Source organism: Colias eurytheme, chromosome 26 (genome assembly GCF_061535395.1).
Source record: "Colias eurytheme isolate Ceu_HAF_F1 chromosome 26, ilColEury1 Martin Lab GWU primary, whole genome shotgun sequence".
Taxonomy (NCBI): Eukaryota; Metazoa; Arthropoda; class Insecta; order Lepidoptera; family Pieridae; genus Colias; species Colias eurytheme.
Window position 1 is genome coordinate 5,131,778 of NC_143005.1, and position 18,141 is coordinate 5,149,918.

Genomic DNA, 18,141 nt, shown 5'->3' on the forward strand with positions numbered 1-18,141 from the left:
ACCTTTCCTCTTTATAATATTAGTATAGATAATCAATACAATGAGATGGGAGTAGTAGCAGAAATCTCTGATAGTATGTATATTCATTTCTTCTTTCTTTATTTCAAAATGCCAAAGTGTCGTCGCATCCAGAAATTTGAACGTACACTGTGACTTAAAAGTACATTATAAATACCACGAGATCAATCAAAATAAACACAGCAATTACAATATTTCCATCGCATAGATAATCGAAAAGACAAGATCTGACCTAATCATTACAATCAATGATTTGAAATTTATCACTTATCGCTTGGATTACAAAAACTCGGGTTCAAAGGTCAACCTTCGTACATAGTCGTCAAACGTCGTGATTCCCATTGATGTATTATCACGAGCCATTGTGAAGTACAAATAGTTTCGACATGTTTGAGCGAATCTTTTTGTTCGAATGTCTCCCTAATGTCTAGTCTAGATTGGTCTTATAATGAGTATCGATTATTTGTGCAAACGATTGGTTGAACACTAGGAGAGTTAACTGCATTGAAATATGGTTAGCGTATCATTTAGTGACCCCAATCATTGCCGGACATGTGATTGATTGTTAAATGTCTGAGTATGGAGAGGGTATTCATTTTTAATGTAATCGTAGTTAGTATTGGTGCGTTGCTCCACGAAAGTGTTAATATGGTCTACGATTGAGCTTGTTCAACACATGTCTACTTATATATTATTAACTTTAGGTGCATGTAGATTGTCACTCCATATAACGTTGATTTCATTCAATTCATTCAATCAATTTAACAATCCAGAAATTATTATAAATGGTGATATTATTAAAATAATAAGAACCATTTAATAAAAATCCTTATAATACGGACACAGATCTATATAGTAATAATTAAAATTAAAAACTAATTTGCACAACAGTAAAACTTTACAATTCATACTAAAGTCCTTTTCACGCCCTTCAAGAAAATTATACGATCAAATGCTTTTAAAAATTCCTTAATTCCGCAGATATAAGTGTAGCCTTTGCTGGGATCTTTCCAATCGGGGTTATGCATCCATTTCACTTTGTCCGTGATATCCGGGCAAATCACGTAATCTTCTATTTCTTTAGGATCAAGTATATTTGGTGAATTGATCTGAATTATAGCAATAGCAGCGCGCAATATCTTACTATGTACTACCTGAAAATCGGGTTAAATACACATGAATGTGGTGTATAGTGCAACTGAGTATACTAGTTAATGTAATAAGTATTATTTTAAAGGTAGTGTGCGATTTTTGCGAAAACTACCTAATCCAGTTATTAGGTAGTTTTCGCAAAAAACTACTGAACTGATTTGATTTGCATTTTTCTTAGCCTATGTCTTCATAACAAGTGATTATAACATACAAAATGTACACCTATTTTTAAATCACATACCTACATTTTTAATTTTAATATATAAAATTTCTTTGAAAAACGACAAATGTGTTTAGATGTTTGTTTTGCACTTACCTTCCATAATAGTTTTGGCATGAATTTGGTATTTCGAATTGCAACGGGCTTTTTAATTAATCCATACGATCCGAGTTCTAGGTGGTCATAAATGCCAGTCCATATTTCGAATTTCTCCCCATTTGTCTTGGCTTTAGCTAGGATTCGTTCTTCTATCTCGTTCCAGTTCTAGATATAATCAAAACAAGTTATAGGTCGAATTGATGTCATATTCCCAGCTAAATTAATGTAGACTTGCTTTCCGCCCGCGGCTTCGCCCGCGTTTTCAAAGAAAATCCCGCATAGTTCCCGTTCCCTTGAGATTTCCGGGATAAAACCTATTCTATGTGTTAATCCAAGTTACCCTCTATATGTGTGCTAAATTTAATTGTAATCGGTTCAGTAGTATTTGCGTGAAAGAGTAACAAACACACACATACACATTTATCCTCACAAACTTTCGCATTTATAATATTAGTAGGATTAGTAGGATAGGATTAATAATTTAGAGAATATCGTATGAGTAACAAGCACATATAACACAAAGAAATTGATCAAGGAGGAGCCGGACCCGACCACTGATTTTTCCAAATGTCGTTTTATTTTCAGCACAGCTTCAGTAAAGGTTTCCGGTAAAGGACTGCTTAATAGAGATAGGAAAATTAATTTCGAGGACGGCTAGATTTGGATTATTAAGATTTACAATTCAGACTTTTACAGTAATATATATATATCTATTAAAACGTACAGTATAGAATACTTATCTGTAAAGGTTATTAGTAACATACAGGAAATAACTATCTACTTACAGTACTACATGAAGTCCAATGAGGTACAACATTAATGTTATTGAAGGCAGCTGCTTCATAACTGGGATATAAATCTTGAGGATTTACTAATTGTCTTCTTACATAACAACATTTATTTGGGCACATGTCAAACATAAAGGATTTTATGAAGAAATTTCTTTGCCAGTCGCAATCATATACTTCAGCCTCGTCATTCGTGTATTTGCTGTTTTCGTATTCATAATGTCTCACAGTACGATGTCCGAAATGATATATTTCATATCGTGCGTAAGTCGGTTCCTTGGTAACCGTGTTAAAGCATACACTATACATGATTTGAAAAGTTGATTCCAATTGAAATCCCACATTAATCATTTGATAATCGTCCAAATAGTTACATACTATATTTGGATTACGAAGATGAGGTTTTGGTTCCTCACTACACTCCAAATCATACACATTTGTTGATCTGCTTATGATAGCTTTGTGTTTTATTTCAAATTGAGAGTCCGTTTTGCATTTAGCTTTCAAGCTTCTTACAAGTAAATTGCGACCGCCGAGTTTAATATAATTATTGGGACATATAAAGAAAATTTTACTATTTTCAGGTATGCGGATTAAATCGTTTTCCACGTTATATTGTGTAATTGGAATAATTAATTGGTTTTTTTTCGAGAGAAACGGACGTTGCTTGCTTGAATACATTTTAATATCTATGATGCATTCTGAAAATAATCATAGAAGTTATTAATTCTCATAAAAAACCTCAATGTAGTTTGTGAATTGATGAAAAGTTTTTCATCAGGCTTATAAAAAAATCTCAATGTAGTTTGTGAATTGATGAAAAGTTTTTCATCAGGCTAATAAAACCATTCATAAAGAAATTTACTAACATCAAAAAACCTAACATCTTACCATCACGAATTACTTTGAATTCCCTGAATATTACATGATTTGTGTTTGTGATAAAATTGTTGGTCACTTCACATCTATATGTGGCCTCATCATCTGCTCTCAATATTTCCGTCAAATCGGACAGTCTCTTCCCATTTTTATACCACGTAATCTGTTAATACGTTTATCATTTTTACTACTTTTTAATTATTTTTATAACAACCCTCTTCAATTTAATTGTACGTAAAGCAATGATAATAATAATATACTTACCGTTGGAGGAGGGGACCCTTTGGCTGTACAATCTAAATAGCTATTCATGACATATGTACCATGTTTTTCTACGTCGTTGTAAAACTCTGGCGGAAAACACAATTTAATGTTTATTGCGAAATTTTCTGTTCCGCCATCTGTATAGCTGATTCGGCATATATACGTCATTGCTTCATGTTCATACCCATTCAGTGTAAATGGATTCCTTATAAAATATTCGTCCTGAAATTAAACATTTAATTAACTAGCTGCACTCCGCGGTTTCACCCGCGTGGCTCCGCTCCTGTTGGTCTTAGCGTGATGATATATAGCCTATAGCCTTCCTCGATGAATGGACTATCTAACACCGAAAGAATTTTCAATTCGGTTCAGTAGCTAGTTTCTGAGATAAGCGCGTTCAAACAAACAAACAAACAAACTCTTCAGCTTTATATTATAGTAAAGATAATAAAATACACAAATGAACAGAACAAAAACGCAAAAGCATCCGTTCCGCGAGTAAGCGGCTTGCCCACTGCCATCTAAATTTTGAGATTTTGAGAGCAATTAGTTATCTTGGTTCTTCCGCGTATTTCCTTATTCCGGATCTCGTCGCGCGGAGAAATTCTAAGCCTTGCTCTCTCCATTCATCGTAGGGTCACTCTTATATAATTTTATCAGCTTTATTTTTTACCTTCACATGGTGAGAATGTAGTTGACTTTTTTGTAGTATTTACCTTTTTAAACCAGACTATTTTGCTGTCTCTCCTTTTATATTTATCCTGAAAGTCAGTGTTACACCACCAAAGTTCTGTTGGTTTATCTTTTTCTATACATAACTCCTGTACACTTCCAATTGTGGGTTTTCCTGTTATTTATTATTTAATTAATGATCATAGAATAAGGAAATACTTCGATATATAACTTATTAAGAAACTGAGAAACAATTATAAATTCTACTCACTTAAAACCTGGACTTCATAATCTTCAGATGCCGTGCCTACCGTATTAGTTGCTATACATGTGTATGTGCCACTGATTTCATTATCATCATTTATATTATGTATAATTAACAGGTTGTTCTTGGTTTCAAGATTATACATACCTAAAATAAGTTAATGTGTTAAATTATTCAATCAGCAAGCAAGCAATCAACTTATTAAGTTTAAATTTTCAGATTGAAAGGATCTACTGCACATTAATAAATTACATATTTTGATGTAAGGAACCTTGTTCAATAAATGATTTTTATTTTTATTTTATTAACTTGGAAGACATATTATATATAAAGCGGCATACACGTACGCTTCGTTTGAAGTCAGCTTATTTAGCTTGTTTGCGTTTAGTCGGTTACGTTGACTCTTTTCGGTTAATGGTTTAAATCTATGTTTCTCTAAAGGTGGGTACTGACCAACGTTACGTGGTGTAATGGACCATTCGCGGTATCAATACAAACGGCGTAACATGTTCGTCAAAACTCTGTGCTCCGCTTTCGCCGTTAGTTCACTCAAGATGGCAATCTATTCCAAGCGTCTTCTTTCTTCAGTTTATTATAATGCTCTAGATGAGCTGGGTTCTACAAAACTTGCTCTTCTCTGTCACTGTTCACTCGCAACGCCCGTGCGCTTTCGATGACTTGCAGGAGCGTACTGACCGAACCGCGTAACACTCAAAGGATTCGCCCAAAAAATCGACAGCCGGGTGGAGCGCTCCCGAGCAGCTCGTTGCTCGCTGGTTTCCCCGTAACACGGCGTACTGACTGCACGAAGGCTCGCGGTGTAACACGTAGCATTACGCCGCGTAACGCCGTTCAGTACCCACCTTAACGCGGAACGGCTTTAACTGCTGGTTTGTTCGCTTCTACGTTTATAAATTATTATGTACTAGCTGTTCTCCGCGGTTTCACCCGCATTGCTCCGCTCTTGTTGGTCTTACGGTGATGATATATAGCCTGTAGCCTTCTTCGATGAATGCGCTATCTAACACCGAAAGAACCAGTAGTTCCTGAGATTAGCGCGTTCAAACAAACAAACAAACTCTTCAGCTTTATAATATTAAGTATAGATTACAAGCACATTAATGGATGGGATATAGGGCATAAACAAGAAGAATTGCATTAGAAATCTCAATAAATAAATAACACTTACCAGTAGCAAGGTCGGCTCCGTTTTTTTGCCATGTAACTGTTGGCTTTGGGTTACCAAAAGCTTCACAACGTATGCTTAGCCTTAGATCCTCAATTACTGCATTAATCGTTTTATTACGTGGTTTAACAATCCAAGGCGGAACTGAAACATTTCTTTATTCATGCAACTGAAACGAGGTACCTAACTAATTTTAACTTTTTCAAACGAAGTTTCTTATCGCGCGGTACGCTAGAGCCAGGCGAGTGTCAAGTAAAATCCTTACGACACTTTTGCTATAGTGCATAGGGGGCGTCCATTAATTACGTGAGGTGTCTTAGGGGGAGGGGGGAGGGGGTCGAGTCAAATCTCATCTAACCCTACGTTGGGGAGAGGGGGGTATAGGCAAAGTCTTAAACAACGGTTACGATCTTGTTAATTTTGACGTGATAACGTTTTTAAAATCGTTTTAGTCGGGTGACATGTTCAGAAACTTGTGTCACACCAAAACCTCACGAGCGCGATCGCAGGTATAACGAGAGAGAGATCTCATCTCGAGCGCTGCCACTGCATTTTAGTTATCACGTAAACATCTCGATCGTAAACCTACTTTACAAAGAATCAATTTTTTTATTACACTTATAACTTTCAGCAACATTAATTTCTAGTTTTAACTACTAGTCGTAAATAAAAGCACGAAGCAATTTTTTTTTCTTTTTACAATGATTAATCAATACGTTTAGATAAGAAACCCACATTTTGAAAAATCTCACGGGGGATGGGGGAGGGGGTTAAGTAAAATCTCACGACATCTCACCAGGGGGAAAGGGAAGGACAAAAAATTGAAAAAATCGCCTCTTGTAATTATTTATGGACGCTCCCATAGCGATCAGAGAGCGCTACGCATAACGCACTATAGTAAAAGTGTACTAGCATTCCTTCACTTATTTCATTTATTTATTTAATTGTACCTCCTAAATATAATACTTATTTCAAAACGAAAGGAACTTCGTTGCAATCGTGTGTCCTACATGTGACACCTCAGACATTTTTAATTCAGTGGATAATTAATAAATCGCTTTTTAAATCCGTAAAAATATAATTTTTATTTGTTAAATTTATGACATGAGAACGTAAACAACTATTTGTTCACCCCGGCTTTGCTGAATATACATTTTTTTTGTCATTTTTCAATTTGAAACTTTTTTTTGCAAATCCAAGAGGTCACAAATCGAGCAAACTTAAAATAATTCAAAGTCATTCATGAGTGTAACTAGCACGACTTTGATCTATATAAACTAAGGGATCACGCACAAATCCAGTGGAAAAGATCTATATTTTTCAAACTCTTCAGCTCAATATTTTTAGTATAGATAATTGATCAAATAGTACAGTACCTCCAACAAAAACCTTAAAGGTGATCGACATTTGTTCTTCTCCATTGCTCGCATTACATATATAATATCCTTCTTTATTAATATCATCACCAGTTAGGACCAAATTATTGCCATTCTTTGACCTGGAACGAAATTGAGTAATTTAATAGATATTTAATGAATTTCCATTTGACCGCCTCCTTGGTACAGTGGTTGACACATGAGCTTAGCATGTGTTGACGTTCCAGCTCTTCTTAATCGGCCTATGTGTGCTCTTAGAGTCTAGAAAGTATCTGGGGGCACGGCAGTGCCCCCGCCAAGTCGAGCAAAAAAAAAGCGGCACGGCCGTACCATCCTTTTCTCGAAGCAATTCGGGCCTTTTTCGATAAATATTTTCCACAAATGTTTCAAACATTTATTTGATAATAAAATTTAATCTTTGTGCCTGCTGGACATTCGTGTAACTTTGCATGGTAATTTGATGATGAATAATAAAATATATATTTGGTTAGATGTCACATAAACGAAGTGGCCCTACTTAATGAAAGACCCTATACTATGTTTTTATTTCCATGAAAACATTTATCTGTATGATACAATATATTTGTACGATTGTTGTAGTTTCCTATAAGTAAAGAACCATATGTTCTTATTATACGATAAACAATTTTACAGCCGTACAAATAAACGAGTTATAACATTTTATGAAAAGAATAAACTAAGAATAAGGAAAAATCATACAAATAAACACGTAATAAACGAAACCTAGTATAACTTCGTAATAAGTATTCATTACTAATGCTATTTCGTCCTTATTCCGGCTACCACCCTAGTATAAGTCTGACATAACTTAGTTATAACGTATTTTTTAGTACATTGTGCTGTGTTTTACAAGTTTTAGAACCTATTTTCAATCTAAATTTGAGATAATAGCAATGATAGTAATACGAGAAGTAGAAAAAGTTGAGCAAATTAATAATTTCATTACGTACCGGTCAAATGTGGCTACTTGACCACATTTTTTTACTTTTTCTTAGCTAACTTATTTATGTTAAACTTTTATTAACATTTTACGATTTGTTCATGTCATGAATGATTTCATCATTCACTTTTACTAGGTATTTCTTTAAAATATATTGAATCTGACATTATTTACTAATAAACGTAATACAGGTCAAGTTGACACTGATGTGGTATCTTGACCTTGCACATCAGTTTTCATAGGTAGATGCTTAACATTCTTGTTTTAGGCTAAGTTGCTATTACTTTTTAAGTCTTCGACTTTTTAAATATTGCAGCCCGAAGCTTTACAATAAACTGTTAGGCTCTGGCTACCTGGTCAAGTTGCCACGGGATTTGTAATGATTTCATACAAAGCATTACATGTCGGATAGGGTTGTCACAAACAAGACACAAATTTTAATGAACTATTTATTTATTAAACTAAATTTAATACATATGTTTATGTATATTACTTAATACTTATAGGTATTTATTAATAGGTAAGGAAACATTTGTTTTTCATTAGAAATATGCTAAATCGTTGTCATCAAAGATAGTATAAGTATCTGGATTGTTCGAAATTTGCAGCAAATTTATTGATTTTACTATGCAAAACTCGAAACAGATAAAAAAGGAAAAAATGCAGTCACGTTATTTTTTTGTGTCAACCCTAGGCGTCGGTCAAGTTGCCACGCAGCGGTCAATGGCAACTTGACCTAACCTGAGGCATCAATGCCCAAGCAAATATTTCGACAGATGAGCCTAAAATTGGATAGTTCCCACTGTTAAATCAATCTCTAGGGTTTATTACACAACATATCAAAACTGTACTCACCTGAGATGTGCAGTTTAAGCTCTACAAACATAATAATACTGACACCGGCAAAAGATCCTTAGTCACAGTCACACTTCGATACGTTATATTGCGAGAACCAACAGCGTTACCGCTTTAAAATTAAAATATGTTGCCAATTAATATTTTAAAAACCTACCAACATTGATACGTTAGGTCAATTTGCTTTCAATTCTACAAAATTTGATATTTTGTTGTTAAACGGAAGGTGTGGTCAAGTTGCCAAGTAAAGGTCAAGTAGCCACATTTGACGGTACCTATTGAAATGTAAAATTTTGTATGAAATGTCAAAATATCCGAAATTATGAAAAACCCTTTCGATATTTATAATGATTTATTTATTCACGACATGCGCCAAACCATACATACATAAAACACTTATTTCTAAACTTATCACAATAATATAAACTTTCGTTGAAAATATAAATCTTCTAAGCTTGGAATTGTATGTTTTGAGTACCAGTTATTTGGCAACTCTCTATCTCAAGGTGGGTTTATCTTCTGTTCTCCGGATATTGGATAGCGTTCTCTTTCATTTGCTTGCATATTTAATGATATATTTAAATTATTTCAAATAAATATTTAAAAAATAAATAAACAGAACATCGTATGATGAAACTTCACAACAAATTCGACGAAGTCAAACGAGCGTCAAAATGACAGCACCAAGGTTTAACCGTAGACAATTTCAATGTTTTTCATAATTTTGTGAATGAATTGTTTGATGAATTGCTACGTTGCCGCTCCGCGCCTATTGCATAGCGTGAGCATAGTTACATCGACGTTATTTCAAATTTATTTGTAAGAAATTATGACATCCTTATTCTTTATTTATTCTTATCATATCTATTCATTGCACAAGGTTTGAATAAGCAAGTTTTTATTTGTACGGCTGTTAGTGTTAAGTTGTTATAACGCATTTCACTAAAGAAACGAATCTTAAATGGCGGCGCTTATCATTCCCTCTCGCTTACACACGGCCGTACGGCATGCAAAAAAAATAGGGAAAAGTTAAATCACTAAAATGTATTTGATTTTCCCTATAATAGTTTAGTCTAAGCGATAGTAAATAATGTTTTATTGGAATTTGACAAAATATGTCCTTTGGGAAAAGTTATTCAGTTATATGGGCTCGTTACAAGTATTATGGGGATTTTTTTGCATTCTGTATACGTAAATATGATAATTCATATAAATACACTAATACCATAACAAAATAATAAAATAATTATCCATTTACATCATTTTTATTTTCTTTTTTACTGACCCTACCATATGTCAGTGTCAGCATTGGCCGCCATTGAAAATTCGTTTCTTTAATGAAACGCGTTATAAATTATTATGTTTTCTTTGTTGGAAATTCTAAAAAAAAATAAAATAAAATCTGTCAAAATAACATAATGGTCACTTACTTATCAGTGTTAATTGCTGCATTTGTTTTAGAGTCAAAACTAACATAACTCCATTGAACAGTAGGTTCAGGGATCCCTCCTGCGTTGCATTCTAAAGTTGTAGTATCACCAATAGGCAAATGTATTTCGGTGTTTAGCGGCGGCGTTATGAAGAGAGGAGCTGAAAAATATTTTTAAAGATGTATTATTTAAAAATATATTAGTTATTATTTATCCGTAATAAATAATCCGTAATATTTAATAATATTGAAATATTCGTTTGAATTTAATAAGAATGTACTGTGTGTAATTCTACACACTGTGCAATTGGTGAAGTCAATTGATAATAAATCACAGTCAGTCACCAACTATAAAGTGAGGGTAGTTGGGTCAAACGTCGAATAAACAACGTCAAAGCACCGACATCATGTTTAATCTATGGCACCGAAGCACAAAAGCTTTTTAATATTATGCGTCTTCAGTAACCGACGGCCTCCTTGGTACAGTGGTTGACGCATGAGCGTAGCACCCAGGGGTCCTGGGTTCGATTCCCGGTGGAGACGAAGACAAAAAATAATGTCTCGGTCTGGCTGACACAGAAGACTGATCACCTTGTCTAATTGATCAAAGAAAATCGATCAGTGAAACAGATGCATAATGCACCTGCCCCTTATCCCACTAGGGGACATGGGACTTCACTCTTCAGTATGTATGTAGTCCACCAATTCAAACTTGTAATGGAATACTTACCAAATTTTTTTACTTCCACATTATAAATTATATTATTATTGTCGACGACACCCACAATTTCACATCTGAATTTCCCGGTGTCTTTTGGTTTTGATAGGAAGCTGAAAAGAGGCTGGTTGTTCATTTTAAATATTTGAAATGACCATATACCACTTAACAAGATATTTAGAACTAGCTTTCCACCCGCGGCTTTGCCCGCGTTTTCAAAGAAAAACCCGCATAGTTCCCGTTCCCGTGGGATATCCGGGATAAAACCTATCCTATGTTAATCCAAGTTAGCCTGTTGTGTGGTAAATTTCATTGTAATCGGAAAAAAACATTTATTTGACTCCACAAGATACAATGAACACAATACAATTTACATCAATGATAAAAACACAGAAAACAAGTAAACAATTACAATCATGATAGGTAACAAAATTATTAATACAGTTAAATTATTATTTGCGTGAAAGAGTAACAAACATACACATACACATCCATCCTCACAAACTTTCGCATTTATAATTTAAGTAGGAAGTAGGATTTATAATATTAGTAGGATAGGATAGTAGGATAGGATGGACTAACCTTAAAGTATGATTGTCATGAATAAGATATCTTGCTCCATTCACAATTTCCTTATCATTGAAATACCAGCGCACGCGAGGCTTGGGCCAACCTCTGACGACACAGTCCAAGTTAACTATCGTAGCCGGCGCCTTTATTAGTGTTGTTTCTTTTGGTGTAAATTGCGGAGGTTCTTAAACAAACCACATGAGCGATAAATTAAACTCCATACGGAACAAAATTCACAAAATATAGTAATTTGCAGTTGAATTTTCAATTTAGAACCACCTCCCTTCGTTGAATTCTGTTTAAAAATGTATCGGTGATCGGATATATCAAATTTCATAACATCTTTTGCATGATTACTATCACCTTATAATTTTAAATTTACTTACCAGTTACTTGCACCTCAACTTTGTGCTCATCACTTCCTACAGAATTTTCCGCGACACATTTATAGGCGCCAGCATTATCTGTATTCAAATTGTCAATGTGCAAGTTTTCATCTGTACTTGATAATATTACGTATGCAAACTTTTTTTGTTGCTTGAAGTGCCAAGTGATGACAGGCTTTGGCTTACCTTTTATGACTCTGAAATTGAATTTGACGCAATAGAAATTGGAGTAAAACAAGTGACCGACACGGCACACCATCACTGATCACAGGAAGACCAGTTGCTAATCCGCAGTTCGGAATTAGCACAATAATTGTAAGATATTTATTCAATACTGTGTCTTCAACTTATGGTTTCAGTTACATTTACTGAAAACTTTTCGAGTATGTCTCAATTGAAATTAATTAGACACAAAAAGTGTCTACATGCACTTTTTGTGTCTAATTGCAAGGAGGGTTGCTTGTGAAGGCTTGTTTCTCAAACAATAAACACAAAATTGCTACAGAAACGGATAATTCTAACGATGGTGGTTGTGATACTAAATCATGCCCGTTAAGCTTGAATATTGATAACAATTACTTAAACACCTGCACTATGAAAATATCATTAGCATGACGTCACAAGAAGAAATTAATTTATGGCTATAAATGAATTTCTTCTTTCATTTATTTTACTTGAAAGTTTATTTTCACTTAAATTAATATACCTGCAATTGATGTCAATGCTTTCATCTTTGTTTTTGAAGTATTCTTTAACAGTTTTATCAATAACTGGTAGTTCTTTTGGAGAAACATAATCAATATACTTAGACTTAGTGCCTAGTCCATTAGTTGCGGTGCATGTAAAGATATTATCCTCTTGGCTTTCAGTGTTCAGAACAGTATTTGTTTTTATTATGGGATTACTTTCATCGTAATGAACGTCGAAACCCTAAAAAGTTATAACAAACATGACTATTTACATCACATTGACATTTATTAATCTCTATTTATTAATATTTTTATCAAAAAATTAAGATGCTTCCCTTTTTCAGGGTTCCGTTCCCACAGGGTAAAACGGGACTCAATTACCGAGACTTCGTTGTCTGTCTGTCTCCAGGCTGTATCTCATAAACCGTGATAGCTAGAAAGCTGAAGCTTGCTCTCTTGCGTGAACAAGCGTGAGCTCTTTAAAAGTACCTATCATAAGTAGATTTACTTACACAATACGTGTTACCGTACTTATCCATCCATTCTATATCTGGTTTAGGATTACTGCTAACTATGCACTCTATTGAAACTTTGCCATTATCATCAGAATTCACAATTTTTATTTCATCTATATTTGGAGCCATCTCTATACTACTTTCCGTGGTTGACGTTGTTTCTTCTGTTTTGCTTTCTGTAACTATAAAAGAGTGTTCAAAGGAATAATCAAACATCACAGCAAGGCAGTATCTTAAAATAACTGACCAGGAGTGACTTTGGATGGTTCAATCGTCGGTAAAGCAACTCTCGTAATTTCTTCATTAGTACTTTTAAATGTTCCTACAACCTGAAAACGATTAAAATATTAAATTACGCAGTCAATTCTTATTCTGTATTTGTTGACATTGCAATCTTAAGCTTACTTACAGCAATTTTAAAAGGTTGATTTGGAGGCATAAACTCTTCTGTCACATAGAACTTTTCTTTGACCAACCTTAATTTTAAATTCATTATTATGTTCCCTAAAACATCACGAATTTGGGCAGTGTGCAGTTCGACTTCATCGTCTTGTTTTGTTATTTGTATTGATAAATATTCTTTTCCACCTGTAACATAATGTGGACAATTGTGATCATATATATTATATCAAAGCTACCTGAAAAACCTTTTTAGTAGTTTTGTTTTTAAGTGCTTTTTTTAATATATGCAGATGGAGCTGGTCGCCACGCCTCCCTCGGGAGTCAGGTTCTTCCTTATTATTACATTAATGCTAGGCGGGCATAAGTACCTTTATGAGACTGTAACTGAACTTGATACCTATACATACAATAATATTTCTTAGTAAAAAAATATTACTCCAAGTCCCCAAGATTAACCCATGCTTCTAAAAAAACATTAAATTATTATCAGTACCTGAAGTAGGACGGTATACAGTTTTATCCATTGAACTAGCTGGTATCTGTGAGAATCCATATTGGAATGCGAAGTTACATGCTGCGTTTATACTAAGATCCGCTTCTTTACCATTTACTTCCAGTTTCGCTATGTACTCTTCACCGACTACGTTCACCATTTTCAGAATCTGAAATATTTCAATATCATAAAAGTTACTTTTTATTTTACACCTCAGTAAATTTTTATTACATACGTAGTAAAAATTAGCTTCTATCCATCGCACAACTTAATCCGTGCCAGTTGCGCAAATCATTACAACAATGAAATGACAAACTATTATTATCATCTTTTAGTAGTTCGCCGAATTTTAGCTATTTAGAATTGTACTGATTACATATCGCCCACGTTCCCTTTACGTTCAGGGTCGCGTAACACAGTTTTGACCGCGCAAATATTATACTATCTATGTTCTATGTAAGGTTCGTTAACCATATTATGTTTTCGTAAAATAATGCTTTTCATATATTTGGGAACCAAAAAAGAGATAAACACACAATGTGTCTAAAATTTTCTTTCTTCGATTCGCGTGCTCAAAGGGAATTCTCTCGGGCATGAAAAGTAGTTATCAGATATTAAGTGTAGTTAAATTTATATACCGCTTTACATATATATTACTAAACTATAGTTTTACGATAAAGTGATATGGAAATTACGAATTTAATACATATTATTAAAACATGTTTAAACTGTACCAAATCATCTTTATCATCATCAGCCCGTTTACGTTGCCACTGCTGGGACACGGAACTGCTATGAGGGTACAGTGACGAGCATAAAATATATATTTCTATTTGCAGATTAGCAAAAATATCTATCACAAGAACGAGTTCAATTATACATTTGTGTATATGTATAATTGAACAAAAAATATCTGTTAGGGAGGAGCATAATAAAATAGCATCAAAATTATGTGATGAAAATGTACAGCAAATAATTGTTATAACCGATCGAAGCATAAATATGTCGACATGTCAGTTTCCTAATGATGTTTTCCTTCACCATTACGAGAAGTGGTAATGTTATACATGCACAGATAAATTATTGTATTATAGGTAGTCACTTACCAGGGTTTCGCTTAGTGTAACCAACACACTGGTCATTACTTCGGTTCCGTTAGAGAAGAATACTTTTAATTGAGGCTTTTCACCAGTTAATGATAGCGTTATTTCGTTTAATTTACTATCCACTAAAAACTGCAAACACATTGATACTTATTAAAATTTTAGTGAAGGTAAGGGTGCTTCGTACATTAAAGAAATGCATCTGGTAAAAGACGTAATAATCAAGGGATAGACAGGTTATACACAAACATTAATTTATCGGCTAGTTAAAGTAAGTAACTAATATATTTCTTTAATAAGCAATTATTTTTGTCGTTATTTTTTTTTCAAAACCTTCCAAAAAATAAAATAATAAAGGATACATACTGATTACTGATATCTCGATTACTTACCCGAAGCTCGAATTTTCGCTGGTCTTCCGAAAAGAAATGTCGTTGACTCACCAAACATTTTGTAGTTTTAATTGAGTCTATTATATAATCGAGAATCTATAAATATAATACACATTGTTAATATACTATATGTATGTGTTATAGTCAAACCCAGAAACACAATCTCTTCGCGGAAGGACTGGTTTATGTCAGTCAGGTTTGGCAAAAGCCAATCTTCAAAAAAAAATTGAATTTCACCCTTTGACTGAAGTCAGCAGCAGTCTCGCGTGTAGGCGAATGCGGCATAGGCATCGCACGCACATTAAAAGACGCCTTAGCTAAACGATTGACAAAAATTGTTTAGTAAAAGAGCGTATTTTTTTCATTTGGGCTTTGTCAAAGTCATTATGCCAGACCTGAGGTTTGACCAGTCCAACCTAGGAGTGCCCGGATTTGGCTATAACATAGAGACTAACCATCCGAAAACTTAAAATACTTGATAGATATAAGAAAAAATATTTTTTAAACAGACTTTGCAATATTTTAAAGAAAGTCATAAAAACGAAAACGCCTGATATTCATGATTATTAATATTATTATTTCAATACTTCAGAAGGAAGTGTATAGTTAATACAATAGTTACAAACATTTTTGATCTCATTCTTTTCCACGTTGAATACTTGTCCTCCAGTCGCATTGGCCAATTTATTATAGACTTTATAATTCTCGCAACTTCGACACTCACAATCACCGGTTAATAAGAACGTCACCTAAAAATTAAATATATTTTACACTGCAGACGATTATATGAACAAGACATTAAAAAAATAGGTAATAAATAAAAATAGTTTTTTTCGTTTCTAAATTTTACACCAATGGAGAAGTAGGGCTATACTATTTTAAATATTTATTTCAAGACTAAACGTCGGCCCGCGGCTCCGCCCGTGTTCCTGTGAGATTTCGAAGATAAAAAGTAGCCTATATCTTATTCTGGGTCTTTTAGTACATAGTACATACCAAATTTCATTATAATCGGCTCAGTAGGTAGTATTTGCGTGAAAGTGTAACAAACATCCATCCTCACAAACATTCTCATTTATAATATTATAGGATTTAAAAAAGCTTGAACGTTAAATAATAATTTTGATTCTTTTTTTTTCTTTGGAACCAAACCTATGAGACGGTAGGTATAACGGCCCATTGCGAGTGTTATATTTTTATACAGGTTATACACTTGGATACCTGGATGTATCAAGAATATTTAAAAATATAACGATTATTTTTACAAACAAACCTTCGTCGAAGATACTGAAGCCAATCTTTCAACATCGTCATACTTATGATAGTCTTCTGCAGATGCATCCGTAAATACGTAAACAAAAGAATTCGGATTACTAGATTTGATTCCCAATGAAATCCCTGTCATTGCCATTTCTGGGCATGATTCTAAGCCTCCATCGACGTCTATCTCATCAAGTGCTTCCATAAATTCATCTTCATGGGTTGTATTCACACGAAACTGAACCACTGCAAAACATTACTGTAGACGAATGACGTATCTTTTGACCCACCCACCTATCCTTTTGGATAGACGGGTTATTCACCAACAGTCTATTAAATCCGCAACGGCTGGTTATAACCCGCTTTCTTTCACTCTCACGTGTAAAACATATTACATCTCGCTCACTTTCTTACATAAGTCTGGCATTTGCCCGATTTTCTTATTGCCATTTTTAGTGTATACAACGTGTCACACATAACTACTAACTTCTACTTCATCTAGTTTTCTAGTTGATCAAAGTTCCTTTAGAAATGAAATTTTTCATATCGGTAAAAAGTACGTAGCAAGAATAAATGGGCGAAATTAAAAAAATACAAGTTTGTTGCATTTTAGTTACCAGAACAACTATTTTTTTTGGTAAGTACCAGCTGTTGCAGTTTTCCATAAAGTGAGCTTGAAAATGATTATTAAAAGTATGGTGCAGGTCAATTTGCTAGAAAAATCAGGAAAAAATTGATTAAATTGATTCTCAAAAATTTAAACCGGCCACGCTAGCTTAACTTTCGATTTCTAACGGTTAAAATTGTTGTTACGCTCCAACTTGTTAACCGGGACTTTATAAGTAATTTAAGTTTAGTTTTTCGTCAAAATACATAATATTTACGATAATAGCAATCGGTGAATTTTGATTATCTAAGTACCGAAAAAGTAATTCTATGAAACCATTATTACTTTACTGACCTGGATCATTGAAGGTAACCAAAACAAAATTACCAATATCAGAGTTTTTAGAATTTAACACTGCTTCTAACACTTCTTTAGTTCTTAACTTAACTTGTTCAATTTCATTTATCATAGTACCGGTATCGTCAATAACAAAAGTTAAGCTACTTTTGAATTCACTATTCACTGTTTTTATTACGATTAAAATTATTGTAACAGAAAATTCCAGAATTAAATTCATAGTGATAACTTGCATGAGTAATGATATTAAAATTTGAATCAAATCGCCGGCGCGCCGGCCGGGAGTGTCTATTTTTCCCGATTGCGCACCACTTAAATAAAATGTCATTTTATTCTGTCAAATCAGTTTCGACCTCGGTTTTGACTCGCATTTATGATAAAATTGACGTATGCATTAAAAATAACATTAGAGATATTGTACATTTTTATATTGATGACGCTGTTATTTAGGTTGTGTATTGTGTAAATTGCGTGATGAAGTTCTA

General features: G+C 33.8%; 1 protein-coding gene across 1 annotated transcript; it reads right to left on the reverse strand.

Moving 5' to 3' along the window:
• Positions 1-423: 423 nt before the first annotated feature.
• On the reverse strand, positions 424-17,916 carry LOC149897183 (hemicentin-1-like). Its single transcript, XM_090116929.1, has 23 exons — positions 17,654-17,916; positions 16,706-16,938; positions 16,059-16,181; positions 15,433-15,528; positions 15,044-15,172; positions 13,938-14,106; positions 13,452-13,630; positions 13,290-13,371; positions 13,040-13,224; positions 12,545-12,768; positions 11,839-12,035; positions 11,465-11,636; positions 10,895-10,995; positions 10,166-10,325; positions 6,920-7,041; positions 5,547-5,687; positions 4,364-4,504; positions 4,137-4,267; positions 3,421-3,642; positions 3,169-3,319; positions 2,275-2,978; positions 1,487-1,654; positions 424-1,172 (listed from the first exon to the last, which is right to left on the reverse strand). The coding sequence occupies exons 1-23, from the start codon at positions 17,889-17,891 to the stop codon at positions 924-926; spliced, it is 4,317 nt and encodes a 1,438-aa protein (XP_089973055.1). The 5' UTR covers positions 17,892-17,916; the 3' UTR covers positions 424-923.
• Between the last annotated feature and the right edge of the window lie 225 nt (positions 17,917-18,141).

Bases quoted from the DNA above. Each gene is read 5' to 3' on its own strand.
- LOC149897183 (XM_090116929.1), bottom strand. From the start codon at position 17,891: ATGCAAGTTATCACTATGAATTTAATTCTGGAATTTTCTGTTACAATA. The intron at 12,769-13,039 runs GTAAGTAAATCT...ATAACTTTTTAG, and splicing joins AGTACGGTAACACGTATTGT to GGTTTCGACGTTCATTACGA. The intron at 3,643-4,136 runs GTAAATACTACA...GTTTAATTTCAG, and splicing joins AAATAGTCTGGTTTAAAAAG to GACGAATATTTTATAAGGAA.